Source organism: Portunus trituberculatus, chromosome 36 (assembly GCF_017591435.1).
Source record: "Portunus trituberculatus isolate SZX2019 chromosome 36, ASM1759143v1, whole genome shotgun sequence".
Taxonomy (NCBI): Eukaryota; Metazoa; Arthropoda; class Malacostraca; order Decapoda; family Portunidae; genus Portunus; species Portunus trituberculatus.
Window position 1 is genome coordinate 10,152,618 of NC_059290.1, and position 23,328 is coordinate 10,175,945.

The 23,328-nt window shown below is 39.7% G+C and overlaps 1 protein-coding gene across 1 annotated transcript; it reads right to left on the minus strand.

Moving 5' to 3' along the window:
- Positions 1 to 3,558: 3,558 nt before the first annotated feature.
- Positions 3,559 to 22,609, minus strand: LOC123513615 (palmitoyltransferase ZDHHC17-like). Its single transcript, XM_045270879.1, is given in 15 exon segments — positions 3,559 to 5,061; positions 5,901 to 5,963; positions 6,210 to 6,316; positions 12,292 to 12,426; positions 12,680 to 12,836; positions 13,729 to 13,890; positions 15,043 to 15,243; positions 15,994 to 16,119; positions 16,977 to 17,139; positions 17,632 to 17,841; positions 18,370 to 18,447; positions 19,391 to 19,460; positions 19,463 to 19,511; positions 20,177 to 20,326; positions 22,500 to 22,609. Coding segments are annotated over 15 exon segments (1,917 nt in total). The 5' UTR covers positions 22,551 to 22,609; the 3' UTR covers positions 3,559 to 4,866.
- Positions 22,610 to 23,328: the final 719 nt, after the last annotated feature.

The following is a 23,328-nucleotide window of genomic DNA, read 5'->3' on the forward strand; positions in this document are numbered from 1 at the left end:
GGACAATTACAAAAAAAAAAAAAAAAAAAAAAAAAAAAAAAAATAAAAAAAATAAATAAATAAATAAAAATCACGAAACAGGCATAGACGAAAAATGACTTAACTATTTCTAAAACGTACAATAAAATGAGTGATCTGGCTCGAAGGACATTTCCTCTACAAGTGATATAAATACTACTACGCACACACGAGTCATGTCGAAAAATGATAAATACAAAGCATCATTCATCCAGTACACTCGACGCAGCTGCCCGGCGAGGGGGAGCTGAGCCGGCAACACACCCCAACACACCTTAAAACTAACACTCTTAATCGTCTTACAGTTTGTGCCAGATAATTTGAACCTCTCGCGGGGAATGATACGCGCGGACACAACACAATGCTAACCCAGGCAAGCGTGTGTCCGTGTCAAAATAAGGAACATAAATGCTTGCCAACTTCAACATATAGCTACAGAGGTCATTGCTTGCCAGTCTGCCTGTTTGCCTATCTGCCTGTGTGTCTGCCAAATGGTGCACAAATGGGTGTCCTAAAGGGATGCAAGGATGTGTTTGGTTTTAAGTGAGATCAAGTTACCACAGCCAGTTCAGTGTCTTGAATTCCCAAGTTTGGTCTTATGAGTTAGCTTAGGTTAGGTCAATAAGAGTTAATATTCAGTTTTTCTGTAATAGTTGGGTCTTACGGATTAGGAAAGGACTCCATCTTGAAATATACAATTAAAATGAGATGAGACAACATACAAGGATCCAATACAGACAAAGGATCCAATACAGACAAACACAAAAATATCCTTACCAAAACCACCTCTCTCCATCTCAAACATGAAGTAATAGACAACAAAACACTTGATAGATAAATACCTCCTAGTTAAGTCAAAGGTTCACTAATGGCAGACACACACACAGTCAGACACAGACATCAGCAGCAGCAGCCTCTCCATTGAGCAAACAGTAAAGGTGACTTGCCACACAGAGGCTCCTTCACCTTACACCGTTTTGACTTCCTAACTTGACTGATTAAGAAAGGCAAGAAGGCTGAGGAAGAAGAGGGGGAGGAGGAGTAGGAGGAAAAAAAAACAAAAAACATATATCTTTGGTGAATTTCACAGCGCCTCATGTACTCAATGTAAGAAGGAAAGGGATGAGACAAGACACACGAGCACGTCAACTTAAAAAATACTTATACACTCACGACTCACGCGAATCTTAAAAAAAAAAACAGCTTGTGACGTGATGACGACCCTTCTACAAACACAAACAAGCTAATCAACCACAGGCGTCTCCAGGTGATAAATGCAAAGACAGTGGATGTGTCTCATTCTAAAGAGGATATTTCCGAGACCCACTAAAGAGAGACAGAGAGAGAGAGAGAGAGAGAGAGAGAGAGAGAGAGAAAAAAACAACACCACACACGTTGATGAAGCGAGGACTAACTTCCCACGCCAAGGACAAACGTACATACAAAAAGACCGCGATATAATATGTAGGTACTTAACTGACAAAGGCATCTGAGTAATGGAGTCACCCAATCAACCCTGACCTTCACTGTTCCTTGACTAGTGGCCAGGATGAGCTCGCACCCACACCCACACACACACACACACACACACACACACACACACACACTCTCATTCACTCACACAAATGCACTCATAAGGATTCCTAGACATACAGTCATATACACGCACTCGTCTCAAAGTATGGTGTCTTTGGTGAGCTGTTGAGTGCGTTGTCTGTGTGTCTGCATGTCTGTGTTTGTATTTTGCGTTGTTAAAAGTGGAATGTGTGTATTTTCAGAATGGGGAAGTTTTGTGTTGTTTATTGTCTATTCTAGTGAAAAATTCTGTTTTTTTTAAATGAAGAAATGAAAAATGGTAAAAAATAACAATGAAAAGAATACAAAACTCATTTCCTATTAAAACTTTCTACCCTAAAGGAACAAAACGCACCATTACAATAGAAAAAAAAAATAAATTAAAACTTCCACTAATAACTTCACCCACAAAACACATCAGTCTGTTTACCAACCATCAACAAACACACCCTACACACAGACACACATCACAGCACACAGCAAAATATCTTACTTGTACTCACAGCAACACAGCAACATTAATTACAGCATGACCAATCTAACTTGTTACACACACACACACACACACACACACACACACACACACACCTGTAAACGCCCATGAACGCCTTTCTTTGCTGTGAGGTCAGTGTTCATGGTGCGTGTCTATGTTTGTGTGCGTGAGTATGTTAAGTATACACAAACACGCACACACACACACTGTGTAGTGTAGTGATAGCATGCTCGGCTCACAACCGAAAAGGCCTGGGTTCGAGTCCCAGGCGAGGCGAGGCAAATGGGCAAGCCTCTTAATGTGTAGCCCCAATTCATCTAGCAGCAAGTAGGTAAGGAATGTAACTCGAGGGGTTGTGGCCTCACTTTCTCAGTGTGTGGAGTGTGTTGTGGTCTCAGTCCTACCTGAAGATCGGTCTATGAACTCTGGGAAAGGCTGGCTGGGTGACCAGCAGACGACCGTGGTGAATTACACACAGACCAGCAAACTTGTCTCACACACACACACACACACACACACACACACACACACACACACACACACACACACACACACACACACACACACACACACACACACACACACATTTTCTTTATAGCAGCCACTTGTCTTCTTAGGTCTACACTGTTTTTTTCTGTTTTTTTCTCAATGGCTGCACCGTTTGGGAATGTTTACTAGTAACTTAGATATATTAAAGTCTTCTTCTACCTATGTACAGTGAGGGTGGGGCTGTATGTGCAATGAGGAGGAGGAAGAGGAGGCAGAGGAGGAGAAAGAGGAGGAGGAATTGACAGGGTAACGTAGTAGTAATCATTCGAAGGAGTAAAAAAAAGATTGATTGTTGAAGTTTGTTGAAATGAAAGAATAAAATGAAGGAAAGATGGAGCGTAATTTATATTCAAATGTCTGAAATGCATGTGAAGTAATTGATAAATGAAGGAATGAAGGAAGGATTGAAGGAAGGGGCACAGTTTGAATGTCATATGCAACAATGAAGCACAGAAGGAAAGAAAAGAAAGAAAAAGTAAATATCTGAAATGCAATGACAGAAAGAAAGAAGTAATAGGAAGAAAAGATAAGGATAGTGAAATGAAAGGATGGAGAAAAATGTAATGTTTCAAATGTAAAAATGACAAAATGAAAGCAGGACTAAAAGAAAAATTATGAGGATACAAAAAAAAAAAAAAAAAGGAAAAAACATGAACAAGAAGAACAACAAGAAGAGTAAGAATCTTTGGCTAACCTAATACCCACACGGAACTTGGTGAATGAAAATGTACAAAAAAAATATAAATATAAATAATTAAAAAAGTAAATAAAACAAAGAAATAATGAATAAAAAAATGAAAGCATGTTCCTATAAAAAAAAAAAAAAACAGCTAATTAGATAAAAATGAAATATAAAAAATTATTGGTACACACGCACGTATGCACGCATCCACACGCACACGCACATGCACAAGCGCACACACACACACACACACACACACACACACACACACACACACACACACACACACACACACACAGACGCAGAACACTAACAGACAAATTGCAAACGGAAAAACACTCTTGTAAATAAATCACGTCCTCTTAGTCACAATCCAGCGCCAAACAGCCAAACACGGGACACAACACAAAACACCCTCTGGTCAACTAAACGCCAACCAACGTCACAACACAAACGCACGATGACCAACACAGCATCCCGGCGTCCCATAACACAAGCGTCCGTTCACCTCGGCTGGGAAAACAGACAAACACACATACAAACGCATAACAGAGAAGTCACTTTTCAGCTGCTTTCTCTCCCTGAAGGAAATACATCAAAATTTCTCAAGTTTGTCAATTTCTAGTGATTTTTTGGGGTATAATAGGTTAAAATTGCCTTGAAAATATCTCCTAACAAATTATGTGCTTTTTTACATCTCATATATGATTTAAATAGCCAGAACAAATGATGGTAAACACGAGATATGCTGTTTGACTTTCTGTGTATATGTAAGGCAGTATTAAGAAGCCATACTAGTGATTGAAATACCCTCAAGAACAGCTTCAATATAACAGTCTTTTAAAATACCTTTCCTCTTATTCTTACTGCAGTTTTGGGCCATACAAGTTATTTTACATGTCCCTAAAAACACCTCAAATATAAGATGTCTTTCAAAATAACTTTTCTCATATTCTTACTACAATTTTGGGCCATACCAGTTACTTTACATATCCCTAAAAACACCTCAAATATAAGATGTTCTTTCAAACAACTTTCAACACATTTTTAGAGGAGTTTCAGGGCTATGGAGTGATTGAAATGCCCTCAAAAACACCTCTAACATAAGACACACTTCTCTAAACAACTTCCACTATATCTTTACAGCAAATTTCTGGCTAGAGAGTGAAGTGTACTCTTAAAAACACCTGTAATATAAGATGCATTAATTCAACAACTTTCACTACACCTTTAGAAAGACTTGGCGCCGGAAAATTGACTTAAATACCCATAAAAACAATCACTAACTTTGAAAATCCCCCACACAGCAACTCAGGAGGATATAAATAACAAAAAAAACAAATAAATAACACAACACAACACAAAAACACACTATCAGCAACTAAATGAAGACTTCCTGGGCACTTCAACACCAAGGAGACTCTAAAAAAACGCACACTAGATCGCCGAGGACATGAGGAAACAGGACGCGAGGATACCAGCTACCTTCCTGTGGCCGAGAGCTGAGATAGGTAGTGGTAAAGGTAATAATGAACATCCTGCTTGGGGTTTAAACATACTGGTACATGTCAGACTGAGAGAGGAGAGGCTGCTTGTCTTCTGAGGACTCGGCTAAGGTGTAAACTCTCAGCCAGTCAGTCTTGTCAGGCTTGAGAAGGCCAAAGCACGTCCAGTCAAGGAGGTCCTGCAGGTTTCGCCACACCCCACGGTGGAACGGTGACCTGACCTCGCCCTTCTTACCGACCTGAGGAGGCAATGTAGGTGGTCGTTCACTTAGTATGGGTCACTTACTCAGGGAGGGAGGGAGGGAGGGAGGAAGAAAGAAAGAAAGAAAGAAAGAAAGAAAGAAAGAAAGAAAGAAAGAAAGAAAGAAAGAAAAAAAAAAAGAAAGAAAGGAAGAAAAAAAAAAGGAAGGAAGGAAGAAAAAGGAAGGAAAAGGAAAAAAAAAAAAAAATGCATTCACTCACTTAGGAAGGAAGGAAGGAAGGAAATGGAACACACTCACTCACACACACACACACACACACACACACACACACACACACACACACACACACACACACACACACACCCCTCAAAACACAAACCAATTAAGAACAACACATAAGAGAATGATGGATAAATAAAATGCCTAACTCACCACAGATTAGAAGGTGGTGGTTGTGGTGGTGGAGGTGAGGTGTGGTGGTGGTGTTCCAGTGTCAGGGTGTTGTGTCTTGGTGAATTTAGATGCACTTACACCCAAGCACTGTGAGAAAGAGGTGTAGGGTGGGTGTAGATATGTATGTGTGTGTGTGTGTGTGTGTGTGTGTGTGTGTGTGTGTGTGTGTGTGTGTGTGTGTGTGTGTGTGTGTACCTTCTCTCATACAAATCCAAATAGACAAATAAATAGACTAATAAACACATACATACTAAATAAATATAAATAAATTGTGTAACAATCAGATACACAAGAAATAAACATGATAAATAAATAAATATAGATAGATAAATAAATTAATTAATAAAGAAAGAAAGAAAGAAAAAGAAATAAGATAGCTATATAAACAAAGAGACACAGGTAAAAATCAAGCAATAACTTACCTGGAAATGCTTGTACCTGTAGCAGTTCATACGCTCGTTAGTGGTCATGCCCAGGATCAACACCTGTGGGGATAACGAACGTTTGCACAGGTGACTAACACAGTTGAGTAAGAGATGAGTAATAGAGATGAGTAACAAAATTTAGTAACAAAGGTGAGTAACAGAGATGAGTGACAGGTGAGTAACACAGGTAACAGTAAACTTTCACCAGAAAAATAGATTCATAACACCACAAGGGAAACTACAATACACAAAGTCTAAACATCACAACACACACACACACACACACACACACACACACACACACACCTGATAGAGTTGACATCCCAGCAGCGTGGCAACCCAGGCGGCGTGGAGCACAGCATTGGCAGCCACCCAGGCCACCCACGGCTCACATGTGCACACCGCCCCCAGACCTGCAGCAAGGCAAGGACACACACATTAGGAAGGTAGGATACAAACACTAGGAAGGACAGAAGGATGCCATTTTAATAGGAAGGAAGGACACAAACACACACACACATTAGGAAGGAAGGACAGAAGGATGCCATTTCATAAGGAAGGAAGGCCACAAACACACACACACACACACACAAGGAAGGAAGGACGGAAGGATGCCATTTTATTAGGAAGGAAGGACACAAACACACACACACATTAGGATGGACGGAAGGACATAAACATTAGAAGGAAGGACACGACACACACACACACATTAGGAAGGACGGAAGGACGTAAACATTAGGAAAGGACACACACATTAGGAAGAACAGCAACATTATGACATCTGAATTAAAGGCTGGAGGAAATATAGAAGCAGATACACAAAAGAGAAGGTGCAAAAAAAATAATACTAGCACACTTCAGAGGCTGGAGGTTAAATCAGTGGTGGATCCAGAACAAATAAAAAATTGGTTAGTGGGGGAGAGGTGCTAACCTAGGGAAGCTTCAGTCTCCTCAGTCCCCCCCTCCCTGGATGTAACACTGCTACTAATACACTATCTACACACCTGAAAACACCACAAAAACACTGGAAATTTGAATAAACATTGTCTTCTGAGCACCTTCTTGTTTGTCCTCCTCCCACTACTAGTACACACCTGTGCCTAGAAACACTCGCAAACACCATGAAAGCCTCGTATATTACGCTAAATATGACGAAGAGTGCTCAGTAACTCCTCTATTTCTCCTTTCTTACTCCTTCTCCCACTCCTGGTACCACACCTAGTATATGCCTAGAAACACTCCCAGACATCTTAAGAACCTTATAAATTATGCTAAATAAGACAAAGAGAACCCAGCACTAGCTTTCACCCTCCTCCTCTTCTATTTCTCCTTCCTTCCTCCTCCTCCAACTCCTGTTACCACTACTAGTCAACATTTGTCCCTGGAAACACTTGCAGACACCTTGAAAATCTTGAATATTATGCTAAAAATGATGGAGAGATTGGCACCGGCTTTCCTCCTCCCCCTCTTCCTTTATTCCTCCTTCTCTTCCTCTATTTCTCCTTCCTTTCTCCACCTCACGCTCCTGCTACCACTAATAGTACACATTTGCCCCTAGAAACACTCGCTGACACCTTAAGAACCTCGTATATTATGCTAAGTATGATGAAGAGACTGTCACTGGCCTTCCTCCTCCTCCTTTTCCTTATTTCTCCTTCTTTCCTCCTCCTCCGACTCCTGCTATCACTAACAGTACATACCTGAACCTAGAAACACTCGCAGACATCTTGAAAACATTATAATTACACTAAATATGGAGATGAGAGCCAGCTTGGCGGGTTGGGAGCACTCGGCCTGATGACGTCACGGGCTACGGGGTCCACAGGCACGGCTTCCCTGGCCAGGAGCTCGTGACGTCACAGGCCTCGTAAAATACGTGCGTAAATCATTTTGAAAATCGGCTTTTTAAATACTGCAGGTAGACTGGACTCCTTTATATTTATAGATTCCTTATATGTCCTAACTATTATCAAAATTAACAAAACACTTAAAGCCTGAGTAGTAATAAAATAAAAAATTAAAGTTCATTCAAATAAGTTTTATAACACTGATATCATTCAATATACTTCTACAGTCAACAAAGTTTGATCTTGTTGGAATTCAAACACTTTAAAAGTTATGGACTACTTCCACAAATAATTTAGTTTAGTTAGGAGCCAAAATAATAAGAGTAACACCGACCCGAAAATTTAAACATTCATACTTTCAACGAACCTAAAGATAAATTCAGAGTCTATATATCTAACTCAAACACAACGTAAAACATTTAAAAAGTCATACACGATTTTTCAAAACAATAATATCTAATCTAGAAACTCAAATTAAAAAAAAATCCTAATCGGGGTTATGATAAAATAACACCAGAAACCAGACACATCCTTACACCAAAACACCCACTAACCCAACTTGTTCCGCGCAACATATATATGGAAAACACTGAATAGGTTACAAACTATCGTTTAGAAACAATAAACCCCACCTAAACTCTACTGATAATTAGTGAGAGAAATATCGGCAAAACAATGTGACCGACCTGGCTTCAGGCACCCAGTCCAAGATGGCGGTGGTACCAGTGGTTGCCGAGTGCTGCTATGCTCACCTTAAAAGCTTCACCACACCGACACCAAGCAACGGCGGATATGTTTGACGTGATGATATAAATACACAGGGTGGTAGCTCCCTTTTATGATATGTTTGGGTTGTAATAAATGAGAGATAAGCAGATAACTGCCGAAAAATAGGAGCGGCCTGAGATGACCTTTTGTTTACATCTGGGTTTTTCATTTTCCACTGGGGTTGATTCACTGATGTACTGTCCTGGAGGTTAGGGAGGGATGGTTAGGCTTCACAATGACAATTTATGACCGTGAAATGCAGAGTTATCAGAATATAATCCTTATGTTTGGTAGTGAAACTTGCCCCGGCCCCCCAGTGCCCACCCTCGGTCCTCCAGCCACCAACACCCTTCCATCCCACACTGTCACACCTGCGTTACGCCTTCACCCACCTACAAGTGAAGGTTGCTTTACTGAGACGCCACACGCTGATACACAAATAGTTTTCGTCTTCACTGTGCTCAATGTTCTCAACAAACCATTTTTCCATCTTGGCTAGGTTTTCTGGTCACTCCCACTGCTTGTTGCACACACCTCTTGTCTCTCTCATCACACAGAAAGTCGGATAAATCGTCATATATTATAGACTATCAAGCCATTGCCATCTCAATACCAAGGAAATACTCCATTAATCCAGGACTCTTATCTTATACCCAACCGGCACCACAGCTCACGGAACACTGAATGAGAGAAGGATGAGAGAAGGACTGAGACTGAAGTATGAACGCAGACTGACAGCTGATAGTGACCGAGGACTGCAGACAGCGTTGCCAAGACAAAGGATCCCCAACCTTAATTCTATTTGTGTTCCTTCAATCATTAAAATTTTATATACAAAGTTGAATATCAATTAAGACATCACAGATAAACAATACCCAAAAGAGGCGAAGCTTGTGGAAATAAAAAATCAAGGTATCATTAATTATCGTATTTCTATTAGGATTATCGTACTTGGCTTTTCCTTCCCTACACCTCCCCCTCCAAACTCTCATTCAGTGATGGATCCGGGGGCTAACCTGAATTCCTGCACCCCTCAAGATTGGTGGCAAGCCGCAGGGAGCAAAGGGAGCCTCATGTCAATCAGCTGGGGTGTTCAGGGGAGCTGCTACATGACTCCAGAGAAAATGTTAAACAACTTAGCAATCTTGAAAGCATGTTTAAGCTATATGCAAAGCTAATTCTATGCAATAAGAATATTAATCATTTACTGATATCCATTTCTCAATCTCTAGTGAGGGGGGTAACTAATTTATTATTGATAGGGACAAGGGCTGAAATTATAGCTTCTCGTGTCTTCCTACTCGTAATGCCATGAAATTATTGAACTCAAACACTCAGAGTAAGTCACAATCAGAATTAGCCTTTTCAGAAAGCCTTGCTACATTGCCATTCTGTATATACCTGTTACCTTGCACCAAATATATACACCCTCATGATAAACATAAATTTGGGGGCTTCAGCCATCTCAGCCCGACCCTTCCATTAGGTCTGTCACTGGATTAAAAAAAAGGCAGAGAGAAAACAGAAAAAAGAGAAAAGAAAAGAAAGGTAAAGAGAAGATGCAAGATAATGTTAGTAGGAGATAAACAAACATACTTCTAAAGCTGGAGGTAATATAGAGGCAGAAAAAGGATAGAGAAAAGAGAAAGAGATGAGAAAAAAGAAGGGAGGAAAGAAAGAGAAGAGAGAAAAGAGGAAGGGAAGTAGAAAGGTAGAGAAAAGGTGCAAAACAATCCCAGCATGGATCAACACACTTTTACGGATGGAGAAAATATATAAACAGGCTGAGAAAGAAGAGAAAAAAATAGGAAGAGAAAGAAAGAGGAAAGGTGCAACAACCTATCAAAACTAAATTACACAATGCCAAACAAGAACCACACCACACATTAGAAAATATAAAAACACACTGAGAAAAGGAAGAAAGAACGAGAAGTGAAGAAAATATGATAAAAAAAAAAAAAGGCAGCGAGAGAGGGAAAGAAAAGAGGAACAAGAAAACTACTACACAAGAACCAGACCAAACATAAAAAAATACAGAAAACACAGAGAGAAAAAGACAATAGACAAAATTAAAGAAACCACACAGAAAAGAGAGAAAAAAAGAAAGATAGGAACACACACCAATATGACCTACCTTCACAAACACAAACTTACCACACTCCACCATACCAAAATTAGAACCAATGCATAGAGAGAGAGGAGAGACAGAGAAATGGAGAAAAGAAATTAAAAGTCAGAGAGAGAAAAAGAGAGTAACAGAAACCAATAGAACTGACCTGGGTGTGTTTTGGGATTTTGAGTGTGTTTTTCTGTGTGCTTTAAATGTTTAGGTGTGTTTTGTGGCATTTTGAGGATGTTTTTGTGTGTTTTGAGTGTTTAGGATGTGTTTGGGTGTGTTTTGTGGTGTTTTGAGTGTTTTTTTGTGTGTTTTGAGTGTTTAGGATGTGTTTGGGTGTATTTTGTGGTATTTTGAGGGTGCTTTTGTGTGTTTAGAGTGTTTAAGATGTGTTTGGGTGTGTTTTGTGGTGTTTTGAGTGTGTTTTATGTGTGTGTTTAAATGTTTAGGTGTGTTTGGGTGTGTTTTGTGGTGTTTTGAGGGTGTTTTTGTTTGTTTTGAGTGTTTAGGATGTGTTTGGGTGTGTTTTGTGGTGTTTTGAGTGTTTAGGATGTGTGTGTTTGGGTTTTGAGTGTGTGTTTTGGTGTTTGATGTGGTGTTTTAGGGTGTGTTTTGAGTGTTTAGGATGTGTTTGGGTGTGTTTTGTGAGTTTTTTGTGTGTTTTGAGTGTTTTGTTTGGGGTGTTTTTGTGTGTTTTGAGTGTTTAGGATGTGTTTGGGTGTGTTTTGTGGTGTTTTGAGTGTTTAGGTGTGTTTGGGTGTGTTTTGAGTGTTTAGGTTTTGTGTTTAGGATGTGTTTGTGTGTTTGTGGTGTTTGAGGTGTTTATGTGTTTGTGTGTTTGAGTGTTTAGGTGTGTGTTTGTGTTTGAGGTGTTTTGTGTTTGAGTGTTTAGGATGTGTTTGGGTGTGTTTGTGGTGTTTGAGTGTTTTTGTGATGTGTTTGATGGTGTGTTTGAGGGTGTTTTATGTGTGTGAGTTTAGGATATGTATGGGTGTTTTATGTGTTTTGAGTGTTTAGGATGTGTTAGGATGTGGTGTGTTTTGTGGTTTTGTGGTGTTTAGGAGGGTGTGTTTGTGGTGTGTGTTTTTGTGTTTTGAGTGTTTAGGATGTGTTTGGGTATGTTTTGTGGTGCTTTGAGTTTTTTTGTGTGTGTTTTGTGTATTTAGGTAAGTTCTGTGGAGTTTTGAGGATGTTTTTGTGCATTTTGGTAAGTTCTATAGCGTTTTGAGGGTGTTTTGGGATGTTTTGAGTGCTTACGTCTGTCCTGTGGTGTTTCGAGGGTGTTTTTGGGTTTGTTTTGTGTCTAGGATGTGTCTGGGTATGTTCTTCACTTTTGTGGTATTTCAATGATGTATTTGTATGTGTTTACTGTGTTTAGGTTGTGTTTTGTGGTGTTTTGAGGGTGTCTACGGTGTGTTTGGGTGTATTCTGTGGTGTTTTGAGGGTGTTTTGGGATCTATTTTGTATTTAGGGTGTATTCTGTAGTGTTGGTTGTGTGTGTGTGTGTGTGTGTGTGTGTGTGTGTGTGTGTGTGTGTGTGTGTGTGTGTGTGTGTGTGTGTGTGTAGGTTAGGTTAGGTTAGGTCAATTCAGGCTAGGGTTGGGATGGGTTGGCAATCCATCACACAGTCAAACACCACTACAGCATCACTTACTTGACCAGATGCCTTGCTTGAGGAAGAACACACTGCAGGCACCATTCCAGTAGTAGAAACAGCCTTGCACCATGAAGCAGCTCATCCCACACAGCATCACCAGGTACCCTATGAAGTACTTGAGGTTGTTGGCGCCTGCAGGAGGGGCAGAAGGTGAGGTAGTGGTAGTAGTGGTGGTGGTGGTGGTGGTGGTGGTGGTGGTGGTGGTGGTGGTGGTGGTGGTGGTGGTAGTGGTAGTGGTAGTGGTGGTGGTGGTGGTGGTGGTGGTGGTGAATTTTGAAAGTTATTTTGTGGTTCAGTTAGTTAGGCACTCTTTCTTTCTCTCTCTCTCTTTTTATTTATTTTTTTTTCTGGCCTCATATATTCTCTCTCTCTCTCTCTCTCTCACCTATGCAGTTTCCGACCCAGGGGCAGTGGTGGTCAAATTTAGCGATGCATCTGTTACACACTGAACAATGCTTGGATCTGATTGGCCGACGCACCAGACAGGTCGAGCAGAACCACTGGGGATCAAAGCCATCCCTCTCTGCCAGCTCAATGATCGTCTGCAAGTTCAAAGATCACAGTTTGTTAGTAAGGGGTCAGAATGAAGGGTTTTTATGTTTTTGCATTGTTAAGGGACTTTTTTTTAGATATGACAGGAAACTGGACAAGGCTACATAACAGAAAAAAAAAAAAGGTCCAATTAGTTGCTAAATCTCTTGCAGGTCCAAGAGAGTTAGCCACAAAGACAAGGATAAATGTCTTGAAAGCTCCCTCTTAAATGAAGTAAGTCATAGGAAGTTGGAAATACAGAAGCAGGTATGGAGTTCCACAGTTTACCAGAGAAAGGTATGAATGATTGAAAGTACTGGTTAACTCTTGCATTAGAAAGCTGGACAGAATAAAGGTAAATGATTGAGAGCACTGGTTAACTCTTGCATTAAGGAGTTGGATAGAATAGAGGTGAATGATTGAGAGTACTGGTTAACTCTTGCATTGAAGAGTTGGACAGAATAGGGCTAAGAGGAAGAAGAAGGCCTTGTGCAGTGAGGCCACAGGAGAAGGGGAGGCATGCAATTAGCAAGATCAGAAGAGCAGTTAGCATGAAAATAACGGTAGAAGATAGCAAGAGATACAAGGAAGGTTTCAAGACATTTGTTCCTAAATTTTGACTAATTAGGTACAACTCTTTAAGGGAACCAGTGCTTAAGTGGGTTTTTTTTTTTTTATATATTTTTTATCCTTGGTTGGCTTCCCTCCTGCACACACACACACACACACACACACACACACACACACACACAACAACAAAAATAAAATAAATAAAATAAATAAATAATAGAAAAAAAAAATCATGGTTCCAGTGACAGTAGAACCACGTAACCAAACCTAGAGCACATAACCCAACTTAACCTGACCATAACTTGACCCGACCCAACCCAATGACCCCCTGACCTGGTACTTCTGGGCCTGGTCTGCGGTGATGACTCCTGGATCGCCACGCCACGCCCTCACAAAGTTGTACCACAGCAGCAGCGAGGAGAGGAAGAAGAGGCCTGTGGTGCTCGGCCCGGCATACTCATGGATGTACAGAACCCACGTCACGTAGCACCAGAACTGTCATGGGGGTGGCAATATTAGGTTAGATTAGGTTTGTCATGGGGGTGGGAATGTGAAGTTAGGTTTGTCTATTTCATCTTTTTTTTTTTTATGTAATGGTTAAAAAAATGAAAGAAAAGTTAGGTTAGGTTTGTTTAATTTGTCATGGGGTGAGAATATTAAGTTAAGTTTGTCTATTTCATTTTTTCTTTATCTAATGGTAACAAAACTGACAAAAAATGTTTAGGTTAGGTTTGTTTAATTTCTGTTATGGGGTAGGAATGTAAATTGTTTGTCTATTTCATCTTTTTCTTTATGTAACGATAACAAATTGATGAAAAAAGTGTTAGGTTAAGTTTATCTGTTTCATTTCTGTCATGAGGATGGGAATATTAAGTTAAGTTCGTATATTTCATTTTTTTTTATGTAACTAACAAAACTAATGGAAAAATGTTAGGTAAGGTTTATCTGTTTCATTTCTTTTCATAACAGCAACAGAACTGATGATAAACTAAGGGAAAAGAAAGGAAAAATTGACATAGAGTGGTTAGGGCTTACACTATCTTCTCTGAACTCAACCTAACCTAACCAATACCTGATCTAACTCCTCACAGGCAGGCTGAGTACCAGATAGATGGCTAGAGAAACCACAAGAAAAAAAGAAAACCAAACTTCATCAATCATAACTTACTCCAATCCTCAGTAAACCTAATCTAACTCCTCACAGACAGACTTGAGTAACAGAGATGGCAAAAAAAAAAAAAAAAATAAATAAATAAATAAATAAATAAAAAAAAATAATAATAATCAAGGAAAACTTAATCCAACACACTCTGAACCTATCCTAACCTAATCAAAATTAACCTAATTTCTTACAGACAGACTTGAGTACCAGATAGGTTGTACAAAACCCACAACAGAGAAAAAAACAAACTTAATCTTGCATAACCTAATCCTTTGTAAACTAAACCTAACCTAACCTAACCTAACCCAACTTAACCAAAACCCAACTCAACTCATTACATACATACTTGACTACCACACAGATAACTAAAATATAAAATAATAACAATAGAGAAAAAATAAAACTTAATCTGGCATAACTTCATCCAATTTTGTGTAAGCCTAACCTAACCTAACTTAACCCCTTAACAAAACAGAGTTGAGTACCTTGGTGGCGAGATAGACGGCCATGGGCATGACAGTCATAAGCCGCTCGTCAAAGAGAATGCGGGACACGCCATAGATGATGATGTAGAGTGCGGTGAAAATGCCGATCTTGAGCACGTAGAGAAGATTGAGCTGCAGGACCAAACCGACGACATAGAACACCAAGAAGGGAGTCCCCATCATGGTCCAGTACCTCAGTGTCTGGCAGGATGAGGAGGAAGAAGAGGAGGAGGTCAAGGTGGATAATAATAGGTGAGTTTCAAGACATCTATCCTACAAATATCTGTAAGATGGTGAAGGTGGTAAATAATTTGAGAAGGTAAATAGCAGGAGGAAGAGATCAAGGTGGATAGTAACATAAATTTCCTACACCCATATTTAGAAAAAGAGAAAGAACTTACTGGGCATCTGAGGAGCTAAATACACAAAGTTTCAAGACAAATATCTATAAGGGAGGAGGTCAGGGTGGATAGTATCATGGGAAGGTAAAGTTTCAAGGCACCTATCTTACAAATATCTACCAGGAAGGAGGTTTTCTTTTTATGTAAAGGAAGAACCTAGGTTAACACAATTAGGCAAAAACACACACAGACACACACCCTATCCTGAAGGGCATTGAGAGAGAAATGTAGCATTATGTAGCATTATCTAACACAAACACAGAGCAAATTTTAAAGAGCCATCAATCTCACCCCTTCTCTTGACACTTTTTTGACACTTTTAAAGGTATTTTCTCTGGCTACTGATATGAAATGCTGCTTGTGAATTAGATTAGGGTTACATTAAGTGAGGTGAGGAAAGGGTGAATGTCTTGCAGTGTTAGTGAGGTGTTGTCTGTCTATTTCCATTGTTGTGTTCAAGTTCTGAGGCTAGTTAGTGGTTTATAAAGGTAAGATATTGTAACTTTTTGTCATATGGTTCTCTCTCTCTCTCTCTCTCTCTCTCTCTCACCTTGTCGTTGGAAATTCGGTAACAAATATTGCGCGAGGACTTCTGCATCTCCTGTATTTTCTCCAGCACCTTCTTGTCCAGCCACTGTGTTTTTCTCTTCATGATGAGACTGTACGCTGACTCTCCCTGCATGAACAACACACACACACACACACACACACAGATCAGTGCTTTGGGTCACAGTGAAGAGAACACACACTTATCCTAGCTTTTCATCTGTATTATCCTATCTAATCAGTAATGGTTAGATAAATGTATATCCTATTGTATTTTATCCATTATCTCTCCTAATCCTCATCCTTGAATAAATTGATGTACAAATGGATGGATAAATGAGACCAACTATTGTCATCTTATCTTATCTTATCCAATCTTATCTCACCCCTATCCTACCCTATCCATTACCTATTCTAATCTTTACCCTGACATTACCAAAACTTATAAATAGAATTACAAACAGATAAACAAAACAACCAACAATTTTTCACCCTATCGTATCTTATCCTACCTTAGTCAACTATACACCCATCCTATCCCTTACCTATCCACTATCTATCCAGGAATAAATGGGGTACAAACAGATAGATAAATAAATAAGACAATTATAACCTGGAATACAAATAGATACAGACGAAAACCAATAATTTTCACCCTATCACATCTCACCCCACCCTAGATCACCCTATCCACTATCTATCCTGGAATAAATAGGAAACAAATAGATAAATAAATAAATAAGACCAACAATTTTAACCTGGAAATACAAACAGATAGACAAAAACAAGTGACAATTTTCACCCTACACAGTCTTACCTTATCTCACCACCCCCACCCTACCACACCCTACCTACTGTTCTAACCCTATACTGCATTACTAACATGAATAAATAGAAATACAAACAAATACAAACAACCAATAATTTCCACCTTATCCTATCTCCCCTCACCCTATCCCACCCTATCCGTTACCCATCCAGCCTCACCCTGGCGTTGGCAATATCCACATTGGCACCATGGTTGACCAGCACACTAACGGCCATGTGGTTCTTTGCGATGACGGCCCAGTGCAGCGCTGTGTTGCCATGGAGACGGTCCGCCATGGAGGTGCTGGCCCCAAATGTCAGCAGCAGCCGGGTTGGGTCCAGGCTGTAAGGTTGGGTTTGGTTAGGTTAAGTTTGAGCAGGTCAGGTTCGGTTAAGTAAGGTTAGATTACATTTCATTAAATTAGGCTGTGTTAGATTTGGTTAGGTTAGGTTAGGTTAGGTTAGGTTAAGTTTGGTTTCATTACACTACATTTGGTTAAGTTAGGTTAGGTTTGATTACATTAGGCTAGGTTAGATTTGGTTAGGTTAGGTTAGGTTAGGTTTAATTAGGTTATGCTAACTTAAATTTGTTTAGGGTAGGTTAAATTAGGTCAGGCTAGATTAAGTTAGGTTTGGTTACATTAGATAAGTTAGACTAAGTTTGTTTAGGTTAGGGTAGGTTATATTAGTTTAGGCTAGGATAAATAATGTTAGGCTAGGTTAGGTTAGGTTAGCCAGTAAGGGAAGCTCATTTTTTTTTGTACCCCTTAATCCGAACCACTCACAAAAACACTCAAAATGACCGTCCCTTCACTTCTCCACTTGCACCGCTCACCTGGTGACTCTGTAGGCACTCCACATTAGGGGCGTCATGCCGTTCTTGTCCATGAGGTTGACGTTGGCGCCGCGGGCCACCAGGTATGCCACGATGGCCGTGTGGCCGAACTGTGCCGCCAGGTGGATGCAAGAACACCCCTCGCCGTCTCGCATGGCTGAGTCCGCACCGTGCTTCATCAGCAACACCACCATGCCCAGGTGCCCTTGTCTGGGGTTAGGTTAGGTTAGGTTAGGTTAGGTAGATCAGGCAAGACAGACACTGATAAAATGGATAGAACAGGATTAAGAAATAGGCAATAAGAGAGATGGGGATTAAAGAGTAGACAATAAGAGAGAAGGGGATTAAGAAATAGGCAATAAGAGAGAATAATACAGAAGATGGTACAATTTTTTTCTAATGTAAGAGGAAGTAACTGGCCAAAGGCAACAAAAATGAAGAAAAAAGTCCACTTGCAGGTCCGAGAGAGTGAGTATAAGATTGAGGAGATTCAGAAGAGAAAAATGAGTATTATAAATTTTTGTCAAATATTCAAAAACTTATTTTTAAACACTTATTATATTTCCAATACATTCAGCTATTTCTCCACCACAGCTCTTTGCACTACAAGCTTCTCTTTAAAGGATAAAAAACAAAACTATAAATGGTTAATAACTGCACAAAAACATGGCAGGAGATACGGTTTGAATACATCACCATCACCATCACCACCACTACCACCACCAGCACCAGCATTACCTTGTGGCCCAGTGCATTGGTGTTGACATGAGCTCCCCACCCACAGCATCCACCACCGCACCCTTGGAGATGTAGTACCTGTGGGAATGGGAGGAGTGTTGATATAAAGCAGAGATGGGCAAAATTTTCAGTGTTGGGACCATATCTAAAAAATTCACACACACAGATAGACAAAATTTTCAGTGTTGGGGCCACATCTTAAACATTCAGACACAGAGATGGACAAAGTTTTCAGTGCTGAGGACACATCTAAAGAATTCACACACAGATGGACAAAGTTTTCAGTGCTGGGGTCACATCTTGAAAATTCATCTGAAATGGCCACATAGTATATCAACCTCAAATAATTAACATTTTAAAAGACAAAATAAAAGGTTTCTAAAGAAGAGCCACTGTCCCACACATAAGCACACCTGTGGAAGAACAACAAAATGCTCATAATATTATTTGGCATTGATTATTAACCTTGTCTTTCAAATTTACTAGCATTTATAGGGCCACATGCATTCCTTAGGTGGGGCACATGTGACTTAGGGTGATGATGAATGCTGCTTATGGTCCACAGTGAAGGAATGGAAGGGAAAGTGGAATGCAATCATAACACAACACACAATATATATATGTAAAAAAAAAAAAAAAAAACATATGAAGTATGAAAAGAAACAACAAACATTTCTAACCCTCAGAAGACAAAAACAACACAATAAAAACACATCACAAATAAACACAAACACTCAAAAAACACACAAAAAATGCAGAAAACAGAAAAATCACCAAAACTCAACCAAGAACACACCAAACAAAAAGAAAACAAATAAAACAGACATACAAACCAGAAAAACACCAAACACATTAAACCTTAACACAAACACCACAAAAAAACAATAAAATACAAAAAAACACACCAAAACCCCCAAAAATACACCACACATTAAAAAAATCAAATAAAATACACCATTAAAACCAGAAAACAACAAAAAAATCATACACTAAGCAAGAGACAAACTGCCGAGCCACCAACCTCACAATCTCTCTCCTGTTATTGATGGCGGCCCAGTGAAGGAGTGTGACATTCTCCCGTCCCTCTTGTTGATGTCATAACCGCCCTCGATCAGCTCCTTGCACCGCTCAAACGCCCCGTACTGAAGAGAAAGCCAGGTATGAATGCTGTCTTTTTGTTTATTCATTCATCTATCTATCTATCTGTCTGTCTGTCTGTCTGAATGTGAATGCTATCAATCTATTTATCTATTTATACACCAGGAAGGCAATACTAACACTTTGAAGAGCTTAGAGGAGGAGTAGTAGTAGTAGTAGTAGTAGTAGTAGTAGTAGTAGTAGTAGTAGTAGTAGTAGTAGTAGTAGTAGTAATTAATAAGTGTCTCTATCTATTTCATGAGGTTTCTTTTGCATAAGTTTTGCATTTTCTTTTTTTTTATTGTTTCTCCTTGTTTTTTGCATAGCTGTTACCTCTCTCTCTCTCTCTCTCTTCACTTTGTTCCTTCCTTTCTATTTTACTCTCTCTCTCTCTCTCTCTCTCTGTAATGTCACTTTGTTCCTTCCTTTCTTACTGTCTCTCTCTCTCTCTCTCTCTCTCTCTCTCTCTCTCTCTCTCTCTCTCTCTCTCTCACTCTGTAATGTCATTTTCTTCCTTTCTTTCTTTTTACTTTCTCTCTCTCTCTCTCTCTCTCTCTCTGTCACTTTCTTCTTTCCTTTCTTCTTTTCTCTCTCTCTCTCTCTCTCTCTCTCTCTCTCTCTCTCTCTCTCTCTCTCTCTCTCTCTCTCTCTCTCTCTCTCTCTCTCTCACCTGTGTGGCCTTAACAATATCAAAGGTGGAGAAGTCGGAGTCTGCCGTGCTGCGTGCCGTGGGCTCTGAGTTGTGGATGCTGCCAGCCTCCTCCTCACCACCCTCCGTCTCTCTCTCCACCCCATACATGCCACTCGGGTTACAAGCATCCTGCCGGGGAAGAACACATGATAGAACACGGAAATAAATGATACAGGTTGGGTTAGCATTGACTTCCTTTCCTTGTTACTTCTTTCAATTTTTCTTTTTCTTTCTTCTTTTTACTTGCACATGTTGTTCTAGCATGGACTTATTTTATTTACTGCTGCTTTTCTTTCCCTTATCTTTTCTTTTTTTTTTTTGCACAGATTTTTCTACAATAAACTTCCTTTCCTTTTTACTGCTTTTAATTTTTTTTCTTAACCCTTTCAGTACTGGGATGCATTTTTTCCTTTGAGATTTGTGTACGATTAGACCATTTTATTGACATTAGGAAGGGTCTATGGATGTCAGAGGATTAATGGCCACAGTCTTCACTATCTTAATCCCCCACATGAGTTTCTGAAGCTGTATAAAATCACCGAATAGTAAGCAGGGTGAATATGAAATGCATCCTGGTACAGAAGGGTTAAGTATGCATCAAGGAACACAGAAATAAATAATACAGGTTGGTCTAGTATGGATTTTCCTTTTGCTTGCTACTGATTTTATTTAATTAATTTATTTATTTTTTCAAGTATGCATCAACACACTTACAAACACACACACACACACACACACACGTCACCACCTTTTAATGCACCTCAGCCTAACTTAATATGACCTGAAACCAACACCATGCCTAAATAAAGCAAAGACGCAATAAACTCCCTTAAAAACACCAACACGCTTATAAACACACACACCACACACCCCAACGCACCTCAGCCTAACCTAACCTAATCTGTAACCATGAAAATTTAAACTCATCTGACAAAACCACTCCAAAAAACTTCAATGATGCAAAGAAATGCTTGGAAAACACTAACACACATACAAACACACACACCACACACCCCAACGCACCTCAACCTAACCTAATTTAAAACCAACCTAACCTAACAAAACCACATCTAAATAAAGCAAAAACACATCAAACACCTGAAAAACACCAACACATACACAAACACACACCACACACACGCACCACCACTTTCGTGCATCTCAGCCTAACCTAACCTATTCAGAACTCAATCTCACGTCTTGCCAATAAAATTCTAAGCTCACCAGACAAAAATACACCAAAAAATCACCAAACCACACACCAAACACCTTAAACACACCAACAAACATTCAAACACACACCTCAACCTAACCTAACCTAATTTGAACCCAACCTTACATCTTCACCAGACAAATACACACCAAAAAATCACTCAAACCTCACACCAAACCCCAAAACGTCATTATACCACACACCAAACACCAGAAAAACACCAACGCACATACATACACGCACCTCACACACCCCAACCTAACCTAAGCTAACCATAACTCAACCTAACCTTAATAAACCATGCCTAAAAACACCAAACCACACACCAAACACCTTAAAAACACCAACACACACACAAACACACACCACACACATACGCCACTATCCCATTGCACCTCAACCTAATTTTGAGCACAACCTCACATTTTCAACAATAAAACTCCAACCTCACCACACCAAAAAACATACCAAACACCAAGAAATCACCAGAACACACACCAAACACCAACCAAACACCAGTAAACACCAAAAACACCAAACACTAACACACCAAACATCCGACCAAACACCAGTAAAACACCAAAACACACACCAGACACCAAGAAATCACCAAAACCACAAACCAAACACCAGTAAAACACCAAACCACACACCGAACACAAAGAAATCACCAAACCACAAACCAAACACCAAGAAATCACCATACCACACACCATACACTAGGAAAACACCAACGTACACATCACACACCAGAAAAACATCAACGCACACACAAACACACACCTCAACATAACCTAACCTAATTTAAACCCACCCTCGTGTCTTCACCAATAAAACTCTAACCACACCAGACAAAAACACACCAAAAAATCACCAAACCATACACCAAACACCGGAAAACACCAATTAAGACGTAAACAAACACCAAACATGAAGTAAACAAGTGGCACGGAGGTCCTATCAACTCTCCCTCCTCTCCCTCTCCCTCTCCCTCTCTCTCTCTCAATACACCTGGTGAAATGACTCAAATACACTTAAGTTCAGGTAGGTGTGTTAATTAGCACGGCAGAACACCTGGGGGAGGCTCACCTGCCCCATTAATTCCACGGGGTTGCAGGAAGGGTCCACCTCGCCCGCCATGTTTGTTTTGACAGGAACAGCTGATCGCGTCGTCTGCTGCTGTCTGTCTGTTTGTCTGTCTGTGTGTCTGTTTGTCTGTCTTTGGTCTGTCTAGTTATGGAGTCTTTGTCTGTTTCTATTTTTGTTTTTTGTTTTGGTTATATATATATATTTTTTTTCGTTCTTCTTTGTTTCTTTTATTTTCTTCTCTCTTCTGTTTGTCTGTCTGTGTGTCTGTCTATGTATATATATATATATATATTTTTTTTTTTGTTTTGTTTTATTGTTTTAATTTAACTATCTTTCCTTGTCCTTGTTCTTTCTTTTTTTACTACTTCTTCTTCTTCTTCTTCTTCTTCTTCTTCTTCTTCTTCCACCAGTCAATCATTAATCATTCATCTTCCTTCTTCTTCTTCTTCTTCTTCTTCTTCTTCCATCAGTCAGTTATTAATCATTCTTCTTCTTCTTCTTCTTCTTCTTCTTCTTCTTCTTCTTCTTCTTCTTCTTCTTCTTCTTCTTCTTCTTCTGCTTCTTCTTCTTCATCTTCAATTTCTCGCGGCTGTCCTCCTAGTACCAGTTATTATCCAAGGTGAGCGCTAACACCATAAATCATCGCTGCAGGTACCACATTAATGATCATGAGGGTGTCCCAGTTAGCTGATCACTTTTCTGGGTTATCAATTTATCGAGATCGTCGATACTTTTGCCTCCAAACTGGTATTAATCGACAATTTTTAGATTTTGGTTCCAGTTTGGCTCATGGGTAAGTCTCTCTCTCTCTCTCTGACAATAGATACTG